A 21,680-nucleotide genomic window follows, 5' to 3' on the forward strand; every position below is an offset into this window, starting at 1 on the left:
GGCACCAGACCTGTCAGGGCACTGAAAACTTGTGCCAACCAACTGGTGTGAGTATTCAAGGACATCTTCAATTTCTCACTGCTGTAGTTGGAAGTTCCTACCTATGTCAATCATACCAGTGCAGAAGAAGAGCAGGATGAGCTGCCTCAATGACCATCACCCAGTTGCACTCACATCTACTGTGATAAAGAGGTTGGTCATGGCCAAAATAAACTCCTGCTTAACCAAGGACCTCGACATGTTGTAATCTGCCTATTACCACAATAGGCCTGGAGTGGATGCAATCCCATTGGCTCTCCACTCAGCATTCAATCACCTGGATAATAGAGATACCAATGTCCAATTACAACCCAGCATCCAACAAATCACTTATAAACGAGCTCCAAAGTCTGAGCCTCAATATCTCCCTCTGCAACTAGATCCTTGACTTCCTCATTGGGAAACTACAGTCTATGCAGATCTGAAACTGCACTTCCTTCTCACTGACAATCAAGACTAGCCCACCTCAAGGATGCATGTTTAGCCCAGTGCTCTGCCCTATTCTATACCCATGACTGTGTTGATAGGCGCAGCACAAAGGCCATCTATAAATTTGCTGATGACACAACTGTTGTTGATAGAATTTTAGATGGTGAAGAGGAGGCATACAGGAGTGACATAGATCAGCTGGATAAGTGGTGTCACAACACTACCCATATATTCAACATCAATAAGACCAAGGAATTGATTACGGATTTCAGGAAGAGGATGTCGAGGGAACACACACCAGTCTTCATTGACAGACCAGCAGTGGAAAGGGTGAACATTTTCAAATTACTGGGAGTCAACATCTCTGAAGACCTAACCTGGGTCCAACATATTGATGCAATTACAAAGAAGGCTCGATAGCAGCTTTATTTCTTTAGGAGTTTGAGGAGACTTGGTATGCCACCAAAGACTCTTACAAATTTATAGATATACTATGGAGAGCATTCTAACTGGCTGCATCACTGTCTGGTATGAAGGGGCCACTGCACAGAATCAGAAAAAGCAGCAGAAACTCGAGAACTCAGCCAGGTCAATCATGGGCACTAGCCTTCCCAGCATTCAGGGCATCTTCAGAAGGTGATGCCTCAAAAAGGCAGCATACATCATTAAAGACCCCATTCACTTAAAACATGCCCTCTTCTCATTGCTACCACACAGGAGCCAGAAGACACACGCAGAGCTTTAGGAACAGCTTCTTCTCTTCCACTATCAGATTTCTGAATGGACAATGAACCCACATACACAACCTCAGTGTTTAGTTTTTCTTTTTGCATTACTTGTTTAATATTTTTCAATTGTAATTTATATTGTTTTATTATCATGTATGCGTGCACTGCTTCATGACGTATGCCAGTGATACTGATTTGGACTCTAACTGCAAATACTCTTCCTATTACCTCCTCTAATAAATTTTAGCCCATCCAAAGTATAAAAGTCTAGTTTTGCTGAGCTTCCCATACCTTTTCTTCTTTGGTAAACAATAATGCAAAGTACTTGTTCAGTACCTTAGATCTGCCTGCTAGCTCCATGATCAGATCTCTTTTCTGGCCTCTTATTGGCCCCATCTTTCCTTGCACAATATTTAACCAATTACATGCCTAGAGAATATTTTTGGATATTTGCTGGCTACCTTCTCAACTCTCTTACTTTTTTTTTTACCTCCCCTCTGAACATTCAGTGGTCAGCTACACATATCAACCTAGTAACTCTGACAGGCTCACTTACTCCCAATCTCCATCAGTTTATTTAAGAGAGATTGTGGCAATACATTGATAATAATTTACAGAGACCATGACATAAGTGCAGAATTAGGCTATTCAGCCCATCAAATCTGCTCTGCCATTCAATCATGGTTGGCTTATTATCCCTCTGGATCCCATCTTCCTGCTTTCGCCTTACAACCTTTAAGGAAGAATCTACCAACCTCCATTTTAAATAGACCTAATTAATAACTTGGCCTTCACAGCCAACTGTAGCAAAGAATTCCACAGATTCACCACCCTCTGGCTAAAGAAACTCCTTTACTGCACTGTTCTAGAGGGGTATCTGTCTAATCTGAGGCTGTACCCTCTGGTCCTAGATTCTGGCACAGTCAGAAACATCCTCTCCATGTTCACTTTATCTAAGCCTTACAATATTCGTAGGTTTTAATGAGATCTCCCCTCATTCTTCTAAACTCCAGCAAGTACAGGCCTGGAGACATCAAACACTCCTCATTCATTAAACTTCCATTCTCAGGATAATATTTGTGAACCTCCTTTGGATCTTCTCCATTGCCAACACATACTTTCTTAGATAAGGGGTCCAAAACTGCTCACAGTACTCCAAGTGCAGTCCGACCAATGTCTTTTAAAGCCTCAGAGCTATGTAGGAAGAATGGAGAAACAGATCTAGCATCAACTGTATGGTCTCATCTGTACCATCATAATTCTTTTAAAATGACATGGTAATAATTAAAACAAATTTAAACCAAATTTAGAATGGAATGAATGCTTCGAATTGATGATCTATTTGGTTCCTCAGAAAAGAGAAAACAGTGCTTCAGTAACACAGCAGCTTGAAATTATGAATATTGAACATGTTGAAATGCAGTTTTACTTTGAGTTATCAGAATGGCAATTCATTGCATGCTTAACCACAAAGTAATAACATTTTGATGGCTTAATGCATCTAAATAATCAATTTTTCAATTCATTAATCAATACAGCATTCAATTACAAAGAAAATCATCTGATATCTGCTTAATGTAGCAGGCCCAGCCCAGCTGCTCTAGGTACTGAGCTCCAGCAGTGCACATTAAATGCTGGGGAGACGAGAGATGACAGTCCAGGAATTACCGTCTGAAGCTTAATTTCTCAGAAAAACTTGAGTAATTAAAGTAATACACATATTAACTTTCCAATGTAGAGAACATGACTTGCAATTTGGAAGTTACTATTAATCACAGTCTTGTCTTCAGGTGAAGACCAGGTTTCGCAGTTTTAAATGGATTTTTCTTTCCGAGTAGACTAGCCAGAACATTGCAATAAATAATTCAGAAGTATAGCAGATCATTATACTGGGGAAAAAAAAACAACCTAATCAATTCCTCCACAGTTACCAAGGCTCAAAAGTGATCTTTCCCTGTGGATTATTTATTTTTAAAATACAAAAATGGCTGTAAGTAGAGTTGCCAAATATGATTTTTGAATTCTATGTTAATAAAAACAAATCTTTAAAGTTCAGCTCAATAAATCTGCAAACTCTGAAGCTAGTTAGAAATTACCTACTTAAATTAGAGCTGAATACTTATTCCACTCATTTAATTCAATTACGCATCAAATAAGCTTCATCATTATTATATGAACACTCAAGTAATAATGAGAAGCTATACTATAACAATGCTTAATTGGGTTTAAGGGTAAATTCATCACTTGATCAGTTTCCTACTGGGAATGCATACAGATTTGTGGAACCGCCATCGTGGTGCTATGACCCAATCTGTGACCTTTACTCTTTCCAGGCCAGCTCTCCTACCAGCAGAACATTTTTGAACATTAAAGTAGATCATAGAACAGCACTGAACAGGCCATTTAGCCAGCTATTTTCTGCCGACTTTGATGCCAATTTATACTAAATTACCTCCTCCTCTGCATCTTCCATATCCCTCCATTCCCTCATATTCATGTGTCTATCTAAAAGCCTCTTAAGCTCCACCAAACTGCCTCCAGTAACGTAGTAGTCCAAGCACTGCCATTCTCCGCATAATAAAGCTTGCTGCTCATGTTGTCTAACCTTAAAAGCATATCCTCTGGATTTTAGTATTTCTATTCTGGGGAAAAGATTCTAACTGTTTACCCTCTCTATGCCTCTCACAATTTAAAAAATCTCTATCAGGTCTCTTCGGCCTCCAATGCTCTGGGGGGGGGGGGCACAACCCAAGTTTGTCCAACTTTGCCTTTAAGCTTATACCCTCCAATCTAGACAGCATCCCTCTCCACATCCTTCCTATATTGGGTAACCAGACTGCATGTGAAACTCAAGTGTGGTTTGACTAAAGTTTTCATATAGCTGCAGCCATGACTTCCTAAATACTATACTCAACATCCCTACCAACGAAGGCAAGCATGCCATATGCCTTCTTTACTACCCTATCCACTTTCAGCGAACAATGGACCTGAAAGGTCTTCCGTACCTCAATGCTATTAAGGGGTCTAACATCAACCCTATACTTTCTCCTTTCATTTGATCCCCCTAAAGGCACAACATCATACTTGCCTGGATAAAACTCCACCTCCCACTTTTCTGCCCACATCTGCAACTGTTCTATATCTCATTGTATTCTTTGATAGTCCTTTACATTGTCCAATCTTAATGTCATCCACAGCAGGCCAATCCACCCATCTATATTTTCCATTTAAATCATTTATATATCACAAACAGCAGAAGTTCAGCACTGATCCTTATGGAACATAGACCTCCAGCTAGAATAACAGCTTTCCACACTACTCCCTGTCTTTTAAGGGCAAGCCAATTCTGAATCAAAACTTCCAATGCACCCTGGAACACATACGTCTTTATATCCTGAATCAATCTAGCACGAGGGACCTTATCAAATACCTTACTAAAGTCCATGTAGATAATGTCCTCCGTCTTGCCCTCCTCAAGCTCTTTTGTCACCTCCTCAAAAAACTCGACTCCATTTGTAGGCATGACCTGCCCTGCACAAAGCCATGCTGTCTGTCCCCAAGCAGGCCATGCTTTCCAAATGTGTATAAATCCCACCACGCACTATCATTGCCAATAGCTTCCCTACCACTGATGAAAGACTCACTGCCCTATAATTACCTGGATATTCCCTGTTTCCTTTCTTTAACAATGGCACAACATTTACTACTCTCTAGTACTCTGGAACTTCGCTTGTTGCTAGGACACAAAGATCTCTGTCAAAGCCCCAGCAATCTTCTCACATGCTTCTTTCAATATTTGAGGATATATGCATCAGGCCCTAGCGACTTATCCACCGTAATACTTTTCAGAAGACCCAGCATTACCTCTTCCTTAATCTCAAAATGTCCCAGCACATTAGCATGTCCTACTGTGCTTTCACTATCTTAAAAATCCCGCTCATATTTTGAGCTGAAGTCAAAACGCATTTATTTGCAAGATTTCTCATTTCTCTTACAACACTTTGTTACAACGGTTTGTTACCTACAGAATGGTACGTCTAGCAGTCCAGTAATATTACATTAAATGAAACGTTCAGTCAGTCTTTCCTTCAAACCTTTTAATGTTATCTCTAAATCAAACCTGGTTACTTTTGTTGAATGTCACTCTCCAAAAAAAAGCAAGTTAATTATCACGTAAGTAGGTGCATTTAATGGAAGGACTATTTGTACATCTACAGGGTTAGGGAAAGAGTTAAAACTTTATGTAATTTTTGAAGATGTCGTCTCATATTCTAGAAACTAAACTAACTCCCCTGTTTGCAGTTTATTATTAATATACTTCAGCATTTTGAGTGCATGTTCAATAAGCTTTTAGCCTTCAAATGAAAACTCCTTTGATTTGAAAACTGAACGATAAACAGTCTCTCCACAGACCTGCCTTTTGTTTTATTATCATTTAATACTATCTTATTGCATAAATTTACATTACAGTATATTATAAAACAAGTAAATCCAGAAAGTGTGATACAAATTCATATCTTGTGCTCAGAATGCACGGACAATTGCTAAAGTTTTTCAACATGCTATTCTTCACAAGCCTGCCCAGATAACTGGTGACTTTTGTCAATTATATAGTCATAAGAAAAAGCAGGCACCACATAACACATAAAAAAATAGTAATGATTAAAAAGTAGATGGAAACATATTTTTACGAATAGGAGCCACTTAACGGAAAACCTAAATCCAAGCAAGCACTTAATGTACAGTACATATCCTTAAATATGTGCCTGGTATTATGGTTTTCCTACAAATTGGTTTTTAAAAATAATCGCCTTTTAATTGCTCCTCTGTAGCATCCTGAAGGTGAGCCATTTGCTGTGGGAAACAATGAAGCGGACATAATCGAGTGATGTCAGCCAAAGAGATTCCTGCCGAGCACGCCTGTGTGTTCAGCCTGTTTCTCCATTCTGGCAACACCGTAATTCTGCTTCTGAGAAGGCAAAAATAAAATGGCAGAGGAGGATGAAGAGGATTTGTGCTCAAAAAAATCCTCATACTGAGTTTTCAGTCACGTCTGTGACATTTGTGGGAGGGCAAGGTGCAGGATTAGAACCCAGGTAAGATGTGAATTGAGTGGCAGGTATAGCAGCCAGCTATCAGCCTCATCATTTTGTTAACCAGTGAGTGTGATGTGTACTGGAAACTGGATATTTAACAGTCAAATGTTCCTGTGTGGAAATTTGTCTTCTGTGTTCCATGAATAACTTCTGTCCTAATAACATAACAGAAGAGCAGACTGGTGAGTTAAGACATATATAACTGTTCATTTAAACAGCAATGGCTAAAGTACCGAAACACATCTATTTTGGGTGGATGGGAAAGCTCAAAGTGGCCCAAAAGATCATAAGACATAGGAGCAGAATTAGGCCATTCGGCCCATCGAGCCTGCTCCAGCACTCAATCATGGCTGATTTATATTCCCTCTCAAACCCATTCTCCTGCTTTCTTCCTGTAATCCTTAAAAGCCCTTGCTAATCAAGAACTTATCCACCTCTGCTTTAAATATACCCAATGACTTGGTCTCGACGGCTGTGAATTCCATAGATTAATCACCCTCTGATAAAGAACTTCCTCATCATCTCCGCTCTGTAAGGCTGTGCCCTCTGGTCCTAGACTCTCCATGCTATAGGAAAGATCCTCTCCATGTTCACTCATCTAGGCCTTTCAATATTCAATAGGTTTCAATGAGACCTCCCCCCATTCTTCGTAATTCTAGCAAGTACAGGCCTAGCGCCATCAAACACATTAACCCTTAATTCCCAGGATCATTCCTGTAAATCTCCTCTGGACTCTCTTCAATACCTGCATATCTTTCCTCAGATATGGGGCCCAAAACTGCTCACAATACTCCAAATGTGATCTGACCAACACCCTTTAAAACCTCAGCATTATATTCTTGTGTTTACATTCTAGTCCTCTCAAAATGAATGCAGCACTGCATTGTTCCACTCATCTTCCTTTAATTAGTTGGTGAAAACAGAAATCAATTCAAGGCTGGAAACTTACCCATTAGCAGCTATTATTCAGTTAGGTACAGAGAACATACTTTTTCACTTATGCCTCACAAGATGAAAACTAGGGATCACCAATATCAGGTCAACAATAAAGCAAATGTGAAAGTCAGCTGTAAAGAGATGCCACAAGTAGCACTTGAGGCAAACTGCATAGCTGCATAAATGGGGAACCTGGGTAAAGACGTCAGAAGTGAAAATGTTCAATAATTATTGCACAATTTCAGTTGCACACCTTTGACAGTGAAACAGGCAATGTCCAGACAGAACAAGATGTAGACAATACAGCAGATTCCGGTTAACTGGGCCATCAGTTAAACGGGCAGGACACTTCTTTGGGACAACTCTTAAAAGAAGAAAAACAAATTGAGAAAATAGCAGGGATTTCCATAATTTATCTGGGACACGATGCCCCTTAATTAGCCTGCAGGTGGTGTAGTAGCATTAGTACCGCACTCTGAGGCGAGTGGCCCCTGGTTCCAATCCAGCCAACTCCTTGCTCGCTTTCTATCAGTCCTGGGTTGAACGGTGAGCTAGCAACACTGTCTCATAAAAAACAGACAAAATGCTAAAGAAATAGCAAAGTTGCTGCCTGATGTGGAGAGGAGGATGCTGCTTAATTAGGGCAGGAGACTCTTGTTCAACATTTTCAAACAGTTTTTAAATAGCATCACTTGCTTGTTTGTGTTCAAAAAGCAGAGATTTTGTCACTGATAGCTGGCGAGTAATAAATAGCAAGACAATTTAGAACTGTTTGCTCACTGCAGTTTCAAGCATTCAGGCTTGGGAATGCCAGAAACAACCAGGAGTGAAAATTAAACAATTTCACTACGTCAAGTTAGAAATTACGAAGAAATTGAAGGTATTGACAAACATCTTGAACATTACAATGAAAATGAAGATTTGTAATCATCGAAAGTATTGTTTGAAGGCTGTCCATTATCTGCACTTGGGTGTCTATACCGATTTTGTTCATTCTGACAATCAAAAGAACATGTCAGCATACACCGAATGAATTCCAGATAACTATTAAGAACTAATACTTAGTTTTATAGTACAGTAGTAATTTTGGCAGTGCTCTAATTTATTCTGTATTTCATTTAAATACATAATTTGCTACTCAATTAAACGTTGGTTTGTCTTTTTTCTGTTTTTTTAACTATTTCAATGAAACTTCAGCTAAATGGGTCAAAATGCACTGGTCTGATCCCAATGTGTCCCAGTTAAACAGAATCCACTGTATTCACTAACTACTGAGTGCTACCCAGCATTAAAATGCTAATCAATAACCATCTCCCACAGCAACACGTCTAACTACCTCCATGTGACATTAAATGGATTAGCAAGCATTGAAAACCCTGCTATCAATATCCTCATGGTCACTGTTAACTAAGCACAGCTAGGCTACCCACATAAACAAGTCAGAACAGGAGGTTATTTTTGTCTGAAGACCCAAACACCTTGAAATGCTTCCACTATCTGAGGAAGTGGTCTAAAGACTAAAGTATGAGGAGCGTTTGTTGGCTCTTGGATTGTATTCATCAGAGTATAGAAGAATGAGAGGGGATCTCATAGAAACATTTCGAATGTTGAAAGAGTTGAACAGAGTAGATGTGGAAAGGCTGTTTCCCTTGGTGGGTGAGTCCAGGATAAGAGGCCACAGTCTTAGAATTAGAGGGTACCCATTTAAAACAGAGATCAGGAGAATTTTTTTTAGCCAGAGGGTCGTGGATTTATGGAATTTGTTGCCACATACAGTTGTGGAGCCCCAATCATTGAGGGTTTTTAAGGAGGAGATTGACAGGTATCTAATTAGTCAGGGTATCAAGGGATATGGGGAAAAAAGCCGGAAACTGGAACTAGACGGGAGAATAGTTTAGCTCATGGTGGAGTAGCAGAATGGACTCGATGGGTCAAATGGCCTGCTTCTGCTCCTTTGTCTTGTGATCTTGTGCAATGGATTTCGATACAGTTAAGTGACAGGTGATATATTTTGGAAAGTCATACCAGCATAGGACTTACACTATGCGAGTGCATTAGTGAACTGAATAGAGGGACCATGGACTACAAGGGCTTAGTTCGTTGAAAGCAATGTCACAGAAAAATAGGATGGTGAAAAAGGTGCATTCAGTCAGGGCATTGAGGGTAGGAGCTGGAACGATATGTTGCAATTATACAAGTACTGTACACCTCTATGACTAACTACTGGGAGGACAGTCAAATATCAGCCATTTTCTTGGCTGGGTTAAGCTGTAATATTCAGTTATCTTGATACCAGTGAGTGAAAAGCAATTGGCACGGATCTTTAACATTAACAGTGCAACTCAGCTGTTGTGTTTTTGAGTGTCAGCGATATAGCAAGATGAACCACTGCCTCACAATGCCAGACTCAAAGGTTCAATCTTAGCCTTGGCTGGCGCCTACGTGCAACTTGTACGTCACCCTGAGACTGTGCTCTGGCTTTCTCCCCTATCCCAAAGACATGCAAGCTGCTTAGTTGGTTGGTCACTGTAAAGTGTCCTGTGTGTCGGAGGGCGGCTAAATCTAGGGAGAGCAGCTGATGAGAATATGGAAGATGTAGGATTGATGAAAATTGGCGATAGATGGTTGGTGTGGATTTGGTGGATTGAAGAACAGGTTTCTTTGCTGTATCTCTCTATGATTCTATGGCACAGCATCCTCCCAGTTTATTCAAAAAAGCAGGTCCAATCCTGACATCCTATTAGAGTACAAGTCAGTCAGCTATCTCTTTTTGGATATTTATGCTCCTACATAAAGTTCTGGAACAGCATCTTCTTAATACAGGACCAATAAATGATAAACCTGCCATCAAAAAACATCTTCCTGGTGGAGATTGGATGCACCATACTACAACAACAACAACTACCCAATGTAATGAACAACTTCCCTTGTACACTAAGTTGCAGTAGTCCAAACCATCCCTAGAAACGCCAGCATTTACTTCTCCAAATGAAAGTTTAGACCTCTGTGCTAAAGTGCCAAATTTCTGTACAGCTGATTGCTGGCTTGTTTCCTGTTGCATTCTGACTTCTCATGGAGACCACTGCTGCAGTTGGCCTTTCACAGATCTCCCAGTACTTAATCATGTGAAATGTGCACTTTGAAAATAAATGCACTTTGAACATTGCTCCAGTGTCATGTTTGCATGCTTTTATGCTTCGAGTTGCTGCCACATGATTGGCTGATTACATAGAACTTTCTATAGGGGCACAGTTGAGAGCATCCTGACTGGCTGCGTCACTGCCTGGTATGGAAACTCTACTTCCCTCAATCGTAGGACTCTGCAGTGAGTGGTGCAGACAGCCCAGTGCATCTGTAGATATGAACTTCCCACTATTCAGGACACTTACAAAGACAGGTGTGTAAAAAGGGCCCGAAGGATTATCGGGGACCTGAGTCACCCCAACTGCAAACTGTTGCAGCTGCTACCATCTGGGAAACAGTACTGCAACACAAAAGCCAGGACCAACATGCTCCAGGACTGCTTAATTCATGCTGACACAAGTGTATTTCTATATTATATTGACTGTCCTGTTGTACATACTATAAATTGCACATTTAGACAGAGACATAGCATAAAGATTTTTACTCATGTATAGGAAGGATGTAAGTAATAAATTTAATTCAATACACACATTAATGTGGTGAACAAATTTTACTGAGTATATTTATTAGGGAAGATTCCAGCTGCTCTGGGCCTCACTAACCAGCTGAGGGTTTGCTTACCTGAGCAATTCTCAGGAGTTGGGGGGTGGGGGGGTGCTGGTGGAGATGCTTCAGGCAAGGGTTGAGTTTAGTCAGGAGGCTCTGAACAAATGGGTCTCCAGAAAATTTGGACCAATACAAAGAATCATTTCAAGCAGCAACTTCAATTCTTGAATCCTGATTCTATGCATAATCTTGTCATTTGCTAATGTGAAAATTGAGACCAGACCTAAGAAGACTGAAGTTTTTGAAAATAATGGACTTCTACACAGGGAGCTAGTTAAGAGATCTGAAGAAGTCACTGGAAATACATTAACTAACCTTTGTCATAATTACAAGAGATTCTACAGATGCTGGAAATCCTGAGGAATACATACAAAATTCTAGAAGAACTCAGCAAGTCTTGCAGCATTGAGAGTAAGTAGTCAATGTTTCAGGCTGAGACCCTTCATCAGGACTGGGTGCCATTCCTGAGGAAGGGTCTCAACCTGAAAAGTCAACTGCTAACTCCCCTCCATAGATGCTGCCTGACTTACTGAGTTCTTAGCAATATAATCATAGATTTTATTTTTGTCTTTCTAAGAATATAGCAAGCATTAAAGCACCAAAGTCCAAAAAGTTGTGTAGATTTCCAGGTCCAAATAGAGGCACTCCACTATAAAACATAGGGACTACCCTTGACAGTCTGTAGGAGAAAGTGGAAATGGGTCACTCATTTTCTAGATTCCTACAACAAACAAAATAATAAGCACAAAACTCATTCATGTCTTGATATCATTGTATAGACACAGCATCTTCGGTGCCATTAAACTATTATGAAAACTAATTAACAGTTCGAGATTGATCTTTTTTACCCCAAGAAATATCCCTGATAGTCAAAATGAGGGCAAGAGAGATGGAAACTGCCTTTCACACTCTCAATACATCCAATGAAAAATACTCTTGTTTTATATGTTAAAACTGAACTTATTTTTTTCACTGAATGGCTTGAACTGCACCAAGTCCCACAGACATCAATAGGTTGTTTGGTTGTCTGTCGTATCTGATGATGATATTTTGAGCAGTTCTTTAACTGCATAAAGGAACCTGTGTAGGAAAGCTTTAAAGTGGGAAAGCTGTTGCACTGAGGCAGTTCCACTCACCGTGGAGCTTTGCAGAACCGCCTTCCTGGCTGTTGGATCTCAGGGAATGAATATGGATCTGGAAATGAAGAACTCACCTGCTCTTCTTCGAATCTGTACTATGAAAAGTTTTAAGTTCACCCAAGAATGTAAACAGAGACTTAGTTTAATGTCTCAACCTGAAGCTGGCACTTGATAATGCAGTGTTCACTCTGCGTTGCAGTGGAATTCAACGTATATCCATGAATGAAACTTGCAGTCAAACCCACTGGAAAACAAGCCTGGAAAACAGGACATCTTTTTTTGCTGATCAGGAGAAAGTTTAAGATTGCTGGAAACTATCTTTGCCTATTCAGGAAATTTCCACACTGTTAACACCAGACACCAGTACTCGTATATAACGTTTTATAGTAAAGACAAAGAAAAGTCACAGACCTTGTTTCCAGATTTTTTCCTTTGAACACGCTCTATCAACAGTGTACACAGTATATCCTCCATTTTTATTTCAGAGACACTGAAAGAAGAGGAAAGATAAAAGGAGAATTACTTCCTATCTACACCAATAGTAAATTGGCATTGCTACAATAAATTTACTTTGTCTGGAAGCATTTGTGATGAAAAAGAAACATTTTATGAAGGTAAGATTCCTTACACTAGAGTTGCCTGGTTTTATTATAAATCTGAGTACAGTAGTCTAGTGGCTATTCTACTGGATGAGTAACTTGCATGTTTAGATGCCACAGTAAGGTAGGAAATTGAAAAATCAATTTGAGTGACTGAGCATCCCAAACAGTTCTGGGTTGGTTCTCTGATGTCCTGCGGTGGAAGAAGCTCCTTACCATAGCAGTCTCCACACGGTTCCAATCTCAGAGTGAATTTAAATGCCCTCAGGAGTGGCAAGAATGGAAACAGAAAGACTGCAGTGTCTGTTACTTTTCTTCTACCTAACACCCCTCATTCTTTTCCACAATATCTTTATTTTCTGTTTAATTTGCTCTGATCATTGACCTGAAATGTTAACTATTTCTAAATCCACAGATGTCTGACCTGCTGAGTATTTCTGCTTTATTGCAGATTCCCATCATCTGCTATAAGTCGCTTTTGACATCCCATTTCAATGAGCATTTTATTTTACCTGCTTTATGTTGGTTGTTTTCCCATGAATTATAACTTTGTCGATTGCCCTTTTTTATCTTTCAGATTTAAGTTATTTAATGCCCTGTTTCAATGTGTTGCAAATCCATGGTTCCTCTTTAACTGACTAGGTATGTGTCAGGGGTACATTTAAGTGAAATGTACTGTATGACAATTGTTGTGAAAGGTTAATGAAAACATCATGGATTAAAATGGTGGGGAGGAGGGGGTAATGGTGATATCTCCGATGTTTCCATGCCATTCTCTTCTGGCAACTGGCCAGGCACTAGTCTCCAAGATATTTGAACTGAATCACAGCAGGAAGCCATCATCCAAGTGCCCGTGCCAGGCTGAAGCCACACTTGTCTTAATGAATCAGTGAATGAGCAATCATAGAGCTGAGAAATTGCAAGGCTGGCTGTGGAGCTTCTGTGAGCAGCTCACAAACAGAGCATGATGTACTCAATACAGCATAAAGGGGGAGGGGAGGAACACAGCACAGTACAAGACCATACTGCAGCAGTTTTCGACACATTGCAAGCTTGGAGCCGATATAGACCAAACATTAAAATTCCAACCAACACTCGGGGAAAGAAATCACAGAATAAAGGATGCAGTTTCATAATGGCAGTGAAAAACTATTGTGATTTTGGTTGCAATTGCTAATTAAAAATGGTCGTAGGCCATCCTGACCAGCAATAAGTGCAGCCTGAGGCAGGAAGCCAATGGCACTGACAGTAGGGGATAGCAGGTGGTCTATTCTATTAACCTGCTCATCCTTCTTTCTGATTGGCGGAAATATGAAATCAAGGCAGGAGTCCAGATTATTCAGTACAGGCTCTGCTGATTCACGTACTTCATTGCACTATAAACTCATCTGAGTTGCAAGTGCTTACACTCAGCTCAATTTGTATAAAAAGGATATAAACACAAATTCAAGTACAATCATCAAATCCAAGTCAGTGCTTTACATTATATTAGGTTTCCAAATGTCAGAAGTGGCAATGCCATATTTAAGTTTGACACTGTCACTGGCTGAATCAAAGGTGATGATGCATCAGCATATAGGAGGGAGACTGAAAACTGGCTGAGTGGTGCCATAACAACAACCTCTCGCTCAATGTCAGCAAGACCAAGGAGATGGATTACTGACTTCAGGAGAAGGAAACCAGAGGATCAGAGATGATGAAGATCAGCAACTTTGAATTCCTTGGTGTTATCAATTCAGAGGATCAGTCCTGAGTCCAGCATGCAAATGCCATTACAAAGAAAGCATGGCAACACTTCTACTTTCTTAGAAGTTTGTGAAAATTTGCCATGCCATCTAAAACTTTGCCTAATTTGTATATATGTGTCGTGGAGAGTATACTGACTGGTTGCTTCATGGCCTGGTATAGAAACATGAATGCCCTTGTGAGGAAAAGAGTTCTCCCTACCAATGAGCACATCTATATGGAGCAAAGTCACAGGAAAGCAGCACCCATCATCAAGGACCACCATCACCATCCAGCCATGCTGTCTTCTTGCTGCTGCTATCATGAAGAAGGCAAAGGAGCCTCAAGACCCACACCACCAAGTTCAGGAACAGTTATTATCCCAGAACCATTAGGCTCTTGAACAAAAGGGAATAACTTCACTCGCTCCATTACTGAATTGTTCCCATAACCTATGAGCTCATCTTCAAGGAGTCTCAATCTCATGATCTTGATATTTATTGCTTATTTAATTATTATTTCCTTTTTAATGCACATTGGTTGTTGTCCATCCTGTTGGGTGCAACCTTTCATTAATTCTATTGTATTTCTTGTGCTTACTGTGATTGCTCGCAGAAAATGAATCTCAAGGTTGTATATGGTGACATTTACAGATATGTACTTTGATAATAAATTTACTTTGAACTTTGAAAATTACAGATTTTACCCATTATCAAAAACTCCTCCCATCTTTTGAGAATGGACACTAGAAAACTTGAATATGGCATCATCGGGATATTTATGACATGATTTTTCTTTTGCCTAAATACAGTTGGTGATGGTCTGAATACTTGTTAATTAGTTTTTTTTTAAAAAGAGAGAAATACTTAAAATAACCTTCATATAGTCATCCACCTTACTTATTAACTTCAGCAGATACTGGTTCAATGTTGTGCAAATTGCCCACAAAAATCCAACACCCCAAAATCCAACTTACCTTCACATTTGCTAACTGATACATGATGTTCTATTTTCCAAGAACAAAAAAAAAGCTAAGCATCAAGTTATTAGTTGACACTGAATGCATGCAAATGTACTAGTCAACATTATCCTCATCTGCACAATCAATTTGAGTCAGTACTAAATGTGGGGAAGCAAGACCATCCTTGCATGACTTTAGTGATGATTAGACACCCAGTTTCCCTGTTCTGTGATACACTGCTAAAATTTACCACGTTATGATTCTTACACATCATTAACGCAGAAGACCACAGGTAAATTTCTCCCTCAAACGAATACTCTCTAGTTTTTTTAAAGCATTCCAATTACAGATTCACTACTGTGTTGTTTTATTTTGTTCTTACGTTGTTGTCATCAGAATCAGATTTATTAACACCTGCATGTTGTGAAATTTGTTAACCTTGTGGCAGCAGTACAATGCAATACGTGATAAATATAGAAAAAACTGTGAATTTACAATAAGTATATACATATATGTGTATTAAATAGTTAGATTAAATAAATAGTGAAAAAACAGACATTAAAAAAATAGTTCATGGTTCCATGTCCATTCAGAAATCAGGTAGCAGAGGGGAAGAAGCTGTTCCTGAATCGTTGAGTGCGTGCCTTCAGGCTTCTGAACTTCCTTCCCGATGGTAACAATGAGAAGAGGGCATGTCCTGGGTGGTGGGGGCCCTTAATGATGGATACTGCCTTTTTGAAGCACCACCTCAATAGTAACTATTCTCAAAAGTTTTGTTACAGACAGTTCTGTTCTTACACAGTACTGCTGCCCTGAACTAGGAACAACCTCCCTTACCTGCCCACTTTTTATCTAAGTTACAGATCACAGTAATGCAATATTTTTTGTAGTTGGCTCACTCTTCCACTCCCCTCAGGCACTTCAAACAACTCTACTCCAATAAGACAAAAAGTTAAGTCAAAAAATTAATTAGTTTTCCCTTTAATGTGCCAGTATTGTGCCAGAGGGTCAAAGTTGAAACTAAGCACACAAATCACTAGATATTCTAATTCCCCGTGCAACAGTCTTCGACTTCTGTGGTGTACACTACAGGATTTGGTTTCCTTCATGAAAGAGTTGAAAGCAGCCAGTGAAATTTTGCACCTAAGCTGCAGCTACACAGCAACCTAATTGGGAAATAAGAGCATTCCCAAATAGCTTGGCAAAGTGTACGTTCCATCAAATTTCAGGCCAGCAAATAAGCGCTAGTTATAGTGGCTGAGTGCTGAGATAAATGCTGTTAAACTTTAGCAATGTGTTGCAGAATAGGCAGCCAGGGCTTCAAAGAAATAAAGATTACTTTTATTTGTCACATGAGCATCGAAACAGAGTGAAATGCTTTGATTGAGTCAAATCAAATCAGTGAGGATTGTGCTGGGCAGCCCACAAATGTCAACATGCTTCTGGTGCCAACTTAACACACCCACACTCACTAACCTTAACCCTGGGTGCTCCAGTTTTCTTTGGAAACTGGAGCACCCAAAGGAAACCCATATGGCCACGGGAAAATGTACACTCCTAAGCAGCGGCAGAAATTGAAACCTGGCCTTACAGTAAAGTATTGCACTAATCGCTCTGCTACCATGATGCCATCAAGATTTTATATATTAAGATTATTTTATAAACAAAGATTGAAGAAGTATTATCCAAAGCTGAAGTTAAAAACAACTAGAGTAGGTACACTGCAATATGTTTTAAACACTGATAAATATTAATTCTATATTTATTTGTGGAGGGAATCAATTACTTTGTGTTATTAAGAAAAAAACACATTGAAAAAATGCACTAAGACGTCATAATGTTTCAAGTTCTGACTCCTGACATCTGAGAGAAAGGTTTACACCCAATGCATTGGTTACCTGAGGATAATGCAGGGCAGAGGATAGAAAATTAAATAGAATACAACAGCATGTTACAGAGTGATATAATAGATTAATATCCATAACCTTCGACACAGTGTGTTACCGCAATGAGGAGAAACTGAACAGAAGCCAAGACCTTCCCTACAGAGGAGGCGGCAAGGGCACCCTGGGTATTATGTAGAAACAGATAATGTGACCACTACTGGTGAGTTCAAGAGTGGTAATGGGAGAAAAATACCTTATAAGCAGGGTTCTTTGGCGTGAAAGTCTACCAGTTAAATCAAGGTAATGGGCCTGTCCAGAACTTGGTTCTCTGTCAAAGGACATTTAAAACAACACGCCACAGGATAAACTTGGAGCTGTCAGTAAATGGTAAAATACAGAATCCCCTTTCCCAACTTACATCAGATTTTAAGGAGGTTCTATTTAATCTTTTCTCATTGCTCGCTTCATTACGCTTTCTTTTGTCAATTTAAGTTATTACGAGTTAAGAAGTGTATTGTACATATAGATAAGCCAGGCAAGAAGCCCACAGCAGCTGAGCTTCAGATCCACGTTAGGAATCTTACACACTAATTCAGTGAATGAATGAGCGGACAGTGAGAGCTGATGAATTGCACCAATGATCCATAAAGGCAGCTTGCAGCATGGTGCAACACACGCCGTCAAAATAAATTGCTGTCCAGTATTATAAACAGAGCATTATGGAGACAGCTCTGACAATTTAATTTAAGATTTGGGCCAATAACCCAGTATGGCGTTTTCCTTTCCTAGTACAGAGGACACAAACAGTGTTCCTAAAGGGTTTGCAGTTTCCACAATCTTTGCAACAGAAGTGCTTGGGACAACAGACTGACCGATATTCATGCAAAGCTCCTGAGAAAGTAGGGAGACATACAAGTAATTGTTGAGTTTGGTACCAACAGCCTTTCTAGAAAATGCCTGCTCAGTGCCATTAATAGGCATAATCTTGTACATTTTCAGAGTGAAATTAAATTTCTCAAAGGTCTGCTATATTGAACTAGTTCTGTTGCTATTGAATACAGGAAAACTGTTGATATAGTTATTATCTCTCTCCCTTTCTCTAGCTCTACACATTTCTTTCCAATTAAAATTAGAGGTTGACAGACTAAAGATATGCAGCTCAAGGAAGTTCACCGGGAGAAAACACAAATACAAGTGTTTCTATTTAAAAATAGAAAAACATACACAAGCTAGGTGTTAAGAGATGTTCCTTTCAGTTCAGATTCACGTTACACATTTCAAATTGGACCAACATCAACGCTGCTGTCAACCGCATGTCTTCCAGGTTACACGTCTGTTTTTACCCCATACTCCCACCACCCTACCAATTCCACTTCCCATTCCCATTCCAATATGTTCATCCATGGCCTCCTCCAGGAACAACACCTTATATTTCATTTGGGTAGCCTTAAACCTGATGACATGAACCTTGATTTCTCAAACTGTTCTCTCCCATCCTTCACCATTTCCCATCCCCCTTTCCCCCTCTCACCTCATCTCCTTGCCCACCCATTGCCTCCCTATGGTGCTCCTCCCCCATTTTCTTTCTTTATGGCTCTCAGTCTCTTTCATCAATCAACTTCCCAGCTCTTTACTTCATTCTTCCCCCTCCAGGATTCACCTATCACATTGTGTTTCTCTCTCCCTCCTCCACCTTTTAAATCCACTCCTCAGCATTTTTTTCTCCGGTCTTGCCAAAGGGTTTAGTCCTGAAACGTCGACTGTTTACTCTTTTCCACGGATGCTGCCTGGGCTGCTGAGTTCCACCAGCATTTTGTGTGTGTTGCTCAGATTTCCAGCATCTGCAGATTTTCTCTTGTTAGGGAACCAAAATGCTTTGGCTTTATACCACTGTTATATGCCCTCAGTACTCTCTCATACTCTAGTAAACTGCATATCTATTAAAATATTTTATTCTCCAAACCATTTGGAAAATTAGTTTGAAATAATGTTATTTTCTAAATCCACATCAGAAGCAGAATCTGGTTTAATATCACTGACATACGTATGCTGCGAAGTTTGTTGTTTTGCAGCAGCAGTACAATGTAATACATTAAAGAAACTATAAATTCTAATTAAAATATATACACATAAATGAAATAAATACTACAAAATGGGAGCAAAACAGTGAGGTTGTGTTTATGGGTTGGTTCACTGTCCATTCAGAAAGCTGATGGTACATAAATCTTGGCATGCACTTCTATCATTCAGTCTCTTCAACTGAGCTTCTTCTCTGCCACAGCAATAAAATAACTTGCATGAAGTTGTAAACGACATCCTCAGTGACTATGATCTTGCCATGTACTCTGTAGCATCTGCGGTATTTTTCCCGTCCAAAATCTCTACTCCATTGACTAGCTCATAGTGATTGCATTTACTTGGTTACATTTTTAGTAATTTCATCATAGCCAACACATCCTTAAGTTCCAACTCGTTAGCTTTTAGGACTTGTTTAAAATATGTTCTCAGTCTCTTTCAATATACTACCAATATGTACTATGCTCCACATATGAGGTAGTAAATTGGATTAGACATTGGCTTTGTGAAAGAATCTAGAGAGTGGTAGTAGAGGAGTGCCTTTCTGACTGGAGACTTGTGACTGGTGGTGTGCCATAGTGATCTGTGCTGGGTCATCTGTCATCTATTTCAGCAATCTGGATGATAATGTGGTTAACTGGATCAGCAAATTTTCAGATGACACCACCGAGATTGTAGTGGACAGTGAGAAAGGCTGTCACGGCTTGCAGAGGGATCTGCACCAGCTGGGAAAATGGGAAAAGTGCACCAACACATAATTGCCTCTTACATCTCTGAAGAACTTTGCTGCAACTTCATGCCTGAATTCTTCCAAACTGCCTTTGCACAGCTACAGTACCAAAATATTTCTAATCAAAAGTGATAAATGACACTGTATGTGACATTAATGTGACAAGTATATCTACTGTAGCTGCTACTTCAGCTTTTGATAATACTTATAAAAAGATCTCAATATATAAAATCTTGATAGTGCACAGTAGCATGGCAGTTGGTGCAATACCTTATAGCACCAGCTTTAAGGTCATGTTTCAGTTCCTGTCGCTGTCTATAAGGAGTTTGTACATTTTCCCTGTGACCATGTGGGTTTTCTCTGGGTGCTCTAGTTTTTAAAGACAACTGGTTGGGGTTTGGCTTAGTGAATTGTGGGTTGTTAAGTTGGCGACTGAAGCATGGTGACTCGTGTAGGTTGCCCTCAGCATATCCTTGACATAAACAACACATTTCCCTGTATGTTTCGATGTACATTTGACAGGTACAGCTAATCTTTTTTCCAGCTGGCTTTATCTATTCTCAACAAATTGGAGGTTATCAAAATCTTTGCCCTCTGAATTCTGACTTGAAACATATGGTTTATCCAAAAGCCTTTTGTCTGCACACCAGCACTGGTTCCCAGTTAAGCAAGGTCTAACTTAAATTTCAAAATTGCATCCTTTTTTTCTAACCCCAGCAGAAAATTGGCCCCCAAAGGACCATTTTTGATGTGTCCCCACTACTGTCATGTTGGAATTACAAGCAAGCTCCTGCAATTCTTCAAAATACTCCATGAAATCTTTTACAATCGTCCATAGATGTCTCAATTTACCCATTCTTCAACTCACTCAGTACCGCACCAAACCATCAGCCTAGATTTGTGAGTTGACGTCTCAGGAGAGGGAGCTTACTGCACATCCCTAGGAGCAGGAGTGTTAGCAACTGAGCCAGGACAGAAAGTGGTGAAATTACTGATCTGAAAAGATAACCACTTTCCTTATGGCGATTGAGCAATCAGGTTTACCCAGTAGTTCAAAATCAAAGCAAGATAATTCGCTCAAAACATCTCTTACTTTAAAAATTAACCAAAACACAAATTCAGCATAAGAAATCATGACCTTTTACTTTATGGGGCAACCTATATTATATTAGAACATATTTTAGTTGTGATAAAGTTGTGCACAAGTGTGAAATCTACTCGGATTTCAATAGACAAAGCGAGTTAATTAGAGCTGTGTTTGAATTGGTCAACGTTTTTCAATGTGCAATCCGAAAGTCTCTTGCTTTAACCATCGGAAGCAGATGGGTCAATGAGCACAGCATGATAATTCAGATTCATTTATTTATCACATAGTAACATGCCGTGAAATGCATTGCTTGCATTAACAACCAACACAACTCAAGGTTGTGCTGGGGACAGCCCATAAGTGACGCCACACATCCTGGCACCAATGTAACATGCCCACAATGCTGAAGTACCTGCAGAAAAAGTAGCCGGCAAACTTCCACACCTGTAATGTAACATTAAGAGCCAAATAAAACTCTGAGTAACTTTACAAAAAGAAT

General features: G+C 39.7%; 1 protein-coding gene across 3 annotated transcripts in view; it reads right to left on the reverse strand.

The window, feature by feature from the left end:
• The window catches only part of ddx31 (DEAD (Asp-Glu-Ala-Asp) box polypeptide 31), a 132,661-nt gene that overhangs the window by 52,056 nt on the left and 58,925 nt on the right, over positions 1 to 21,680 (reverse strand). For 2 of the 3 annotated variants that reach the window (XM_059993795.1, XM_059993794.1), the window contains exon 17: positions 12,529 to 12,607. In XM_059993795.1, the coding sequence (XP_059849778.1) occupies positions 12,529 to 12,607 (79 nt within the window). Of the gene's footprint in view, positions 1 to 5,706; positions 6,448 to 12,528; positions 12,608 to 21,680 lie in introns of those variants that run through there. The other variant, XM_059993796.1, reaches the window with a different exon arrangement.

This window comes from Hypanus sabinus, chromosome 18 (assembly GCF_030144855.1).
Source record: "Hypanus sabinus isolate sHypSab1 chromosome 18, sHypSab1.hap1, whole genome shotgun sequence".
Classification (NCBI taxonomy): Eukaryota; Metazoa; Chordata; class Chondrichthyes; order Myliobatiformes; family Dasyatidae; genus Hypanus; species Hypanus sabinus.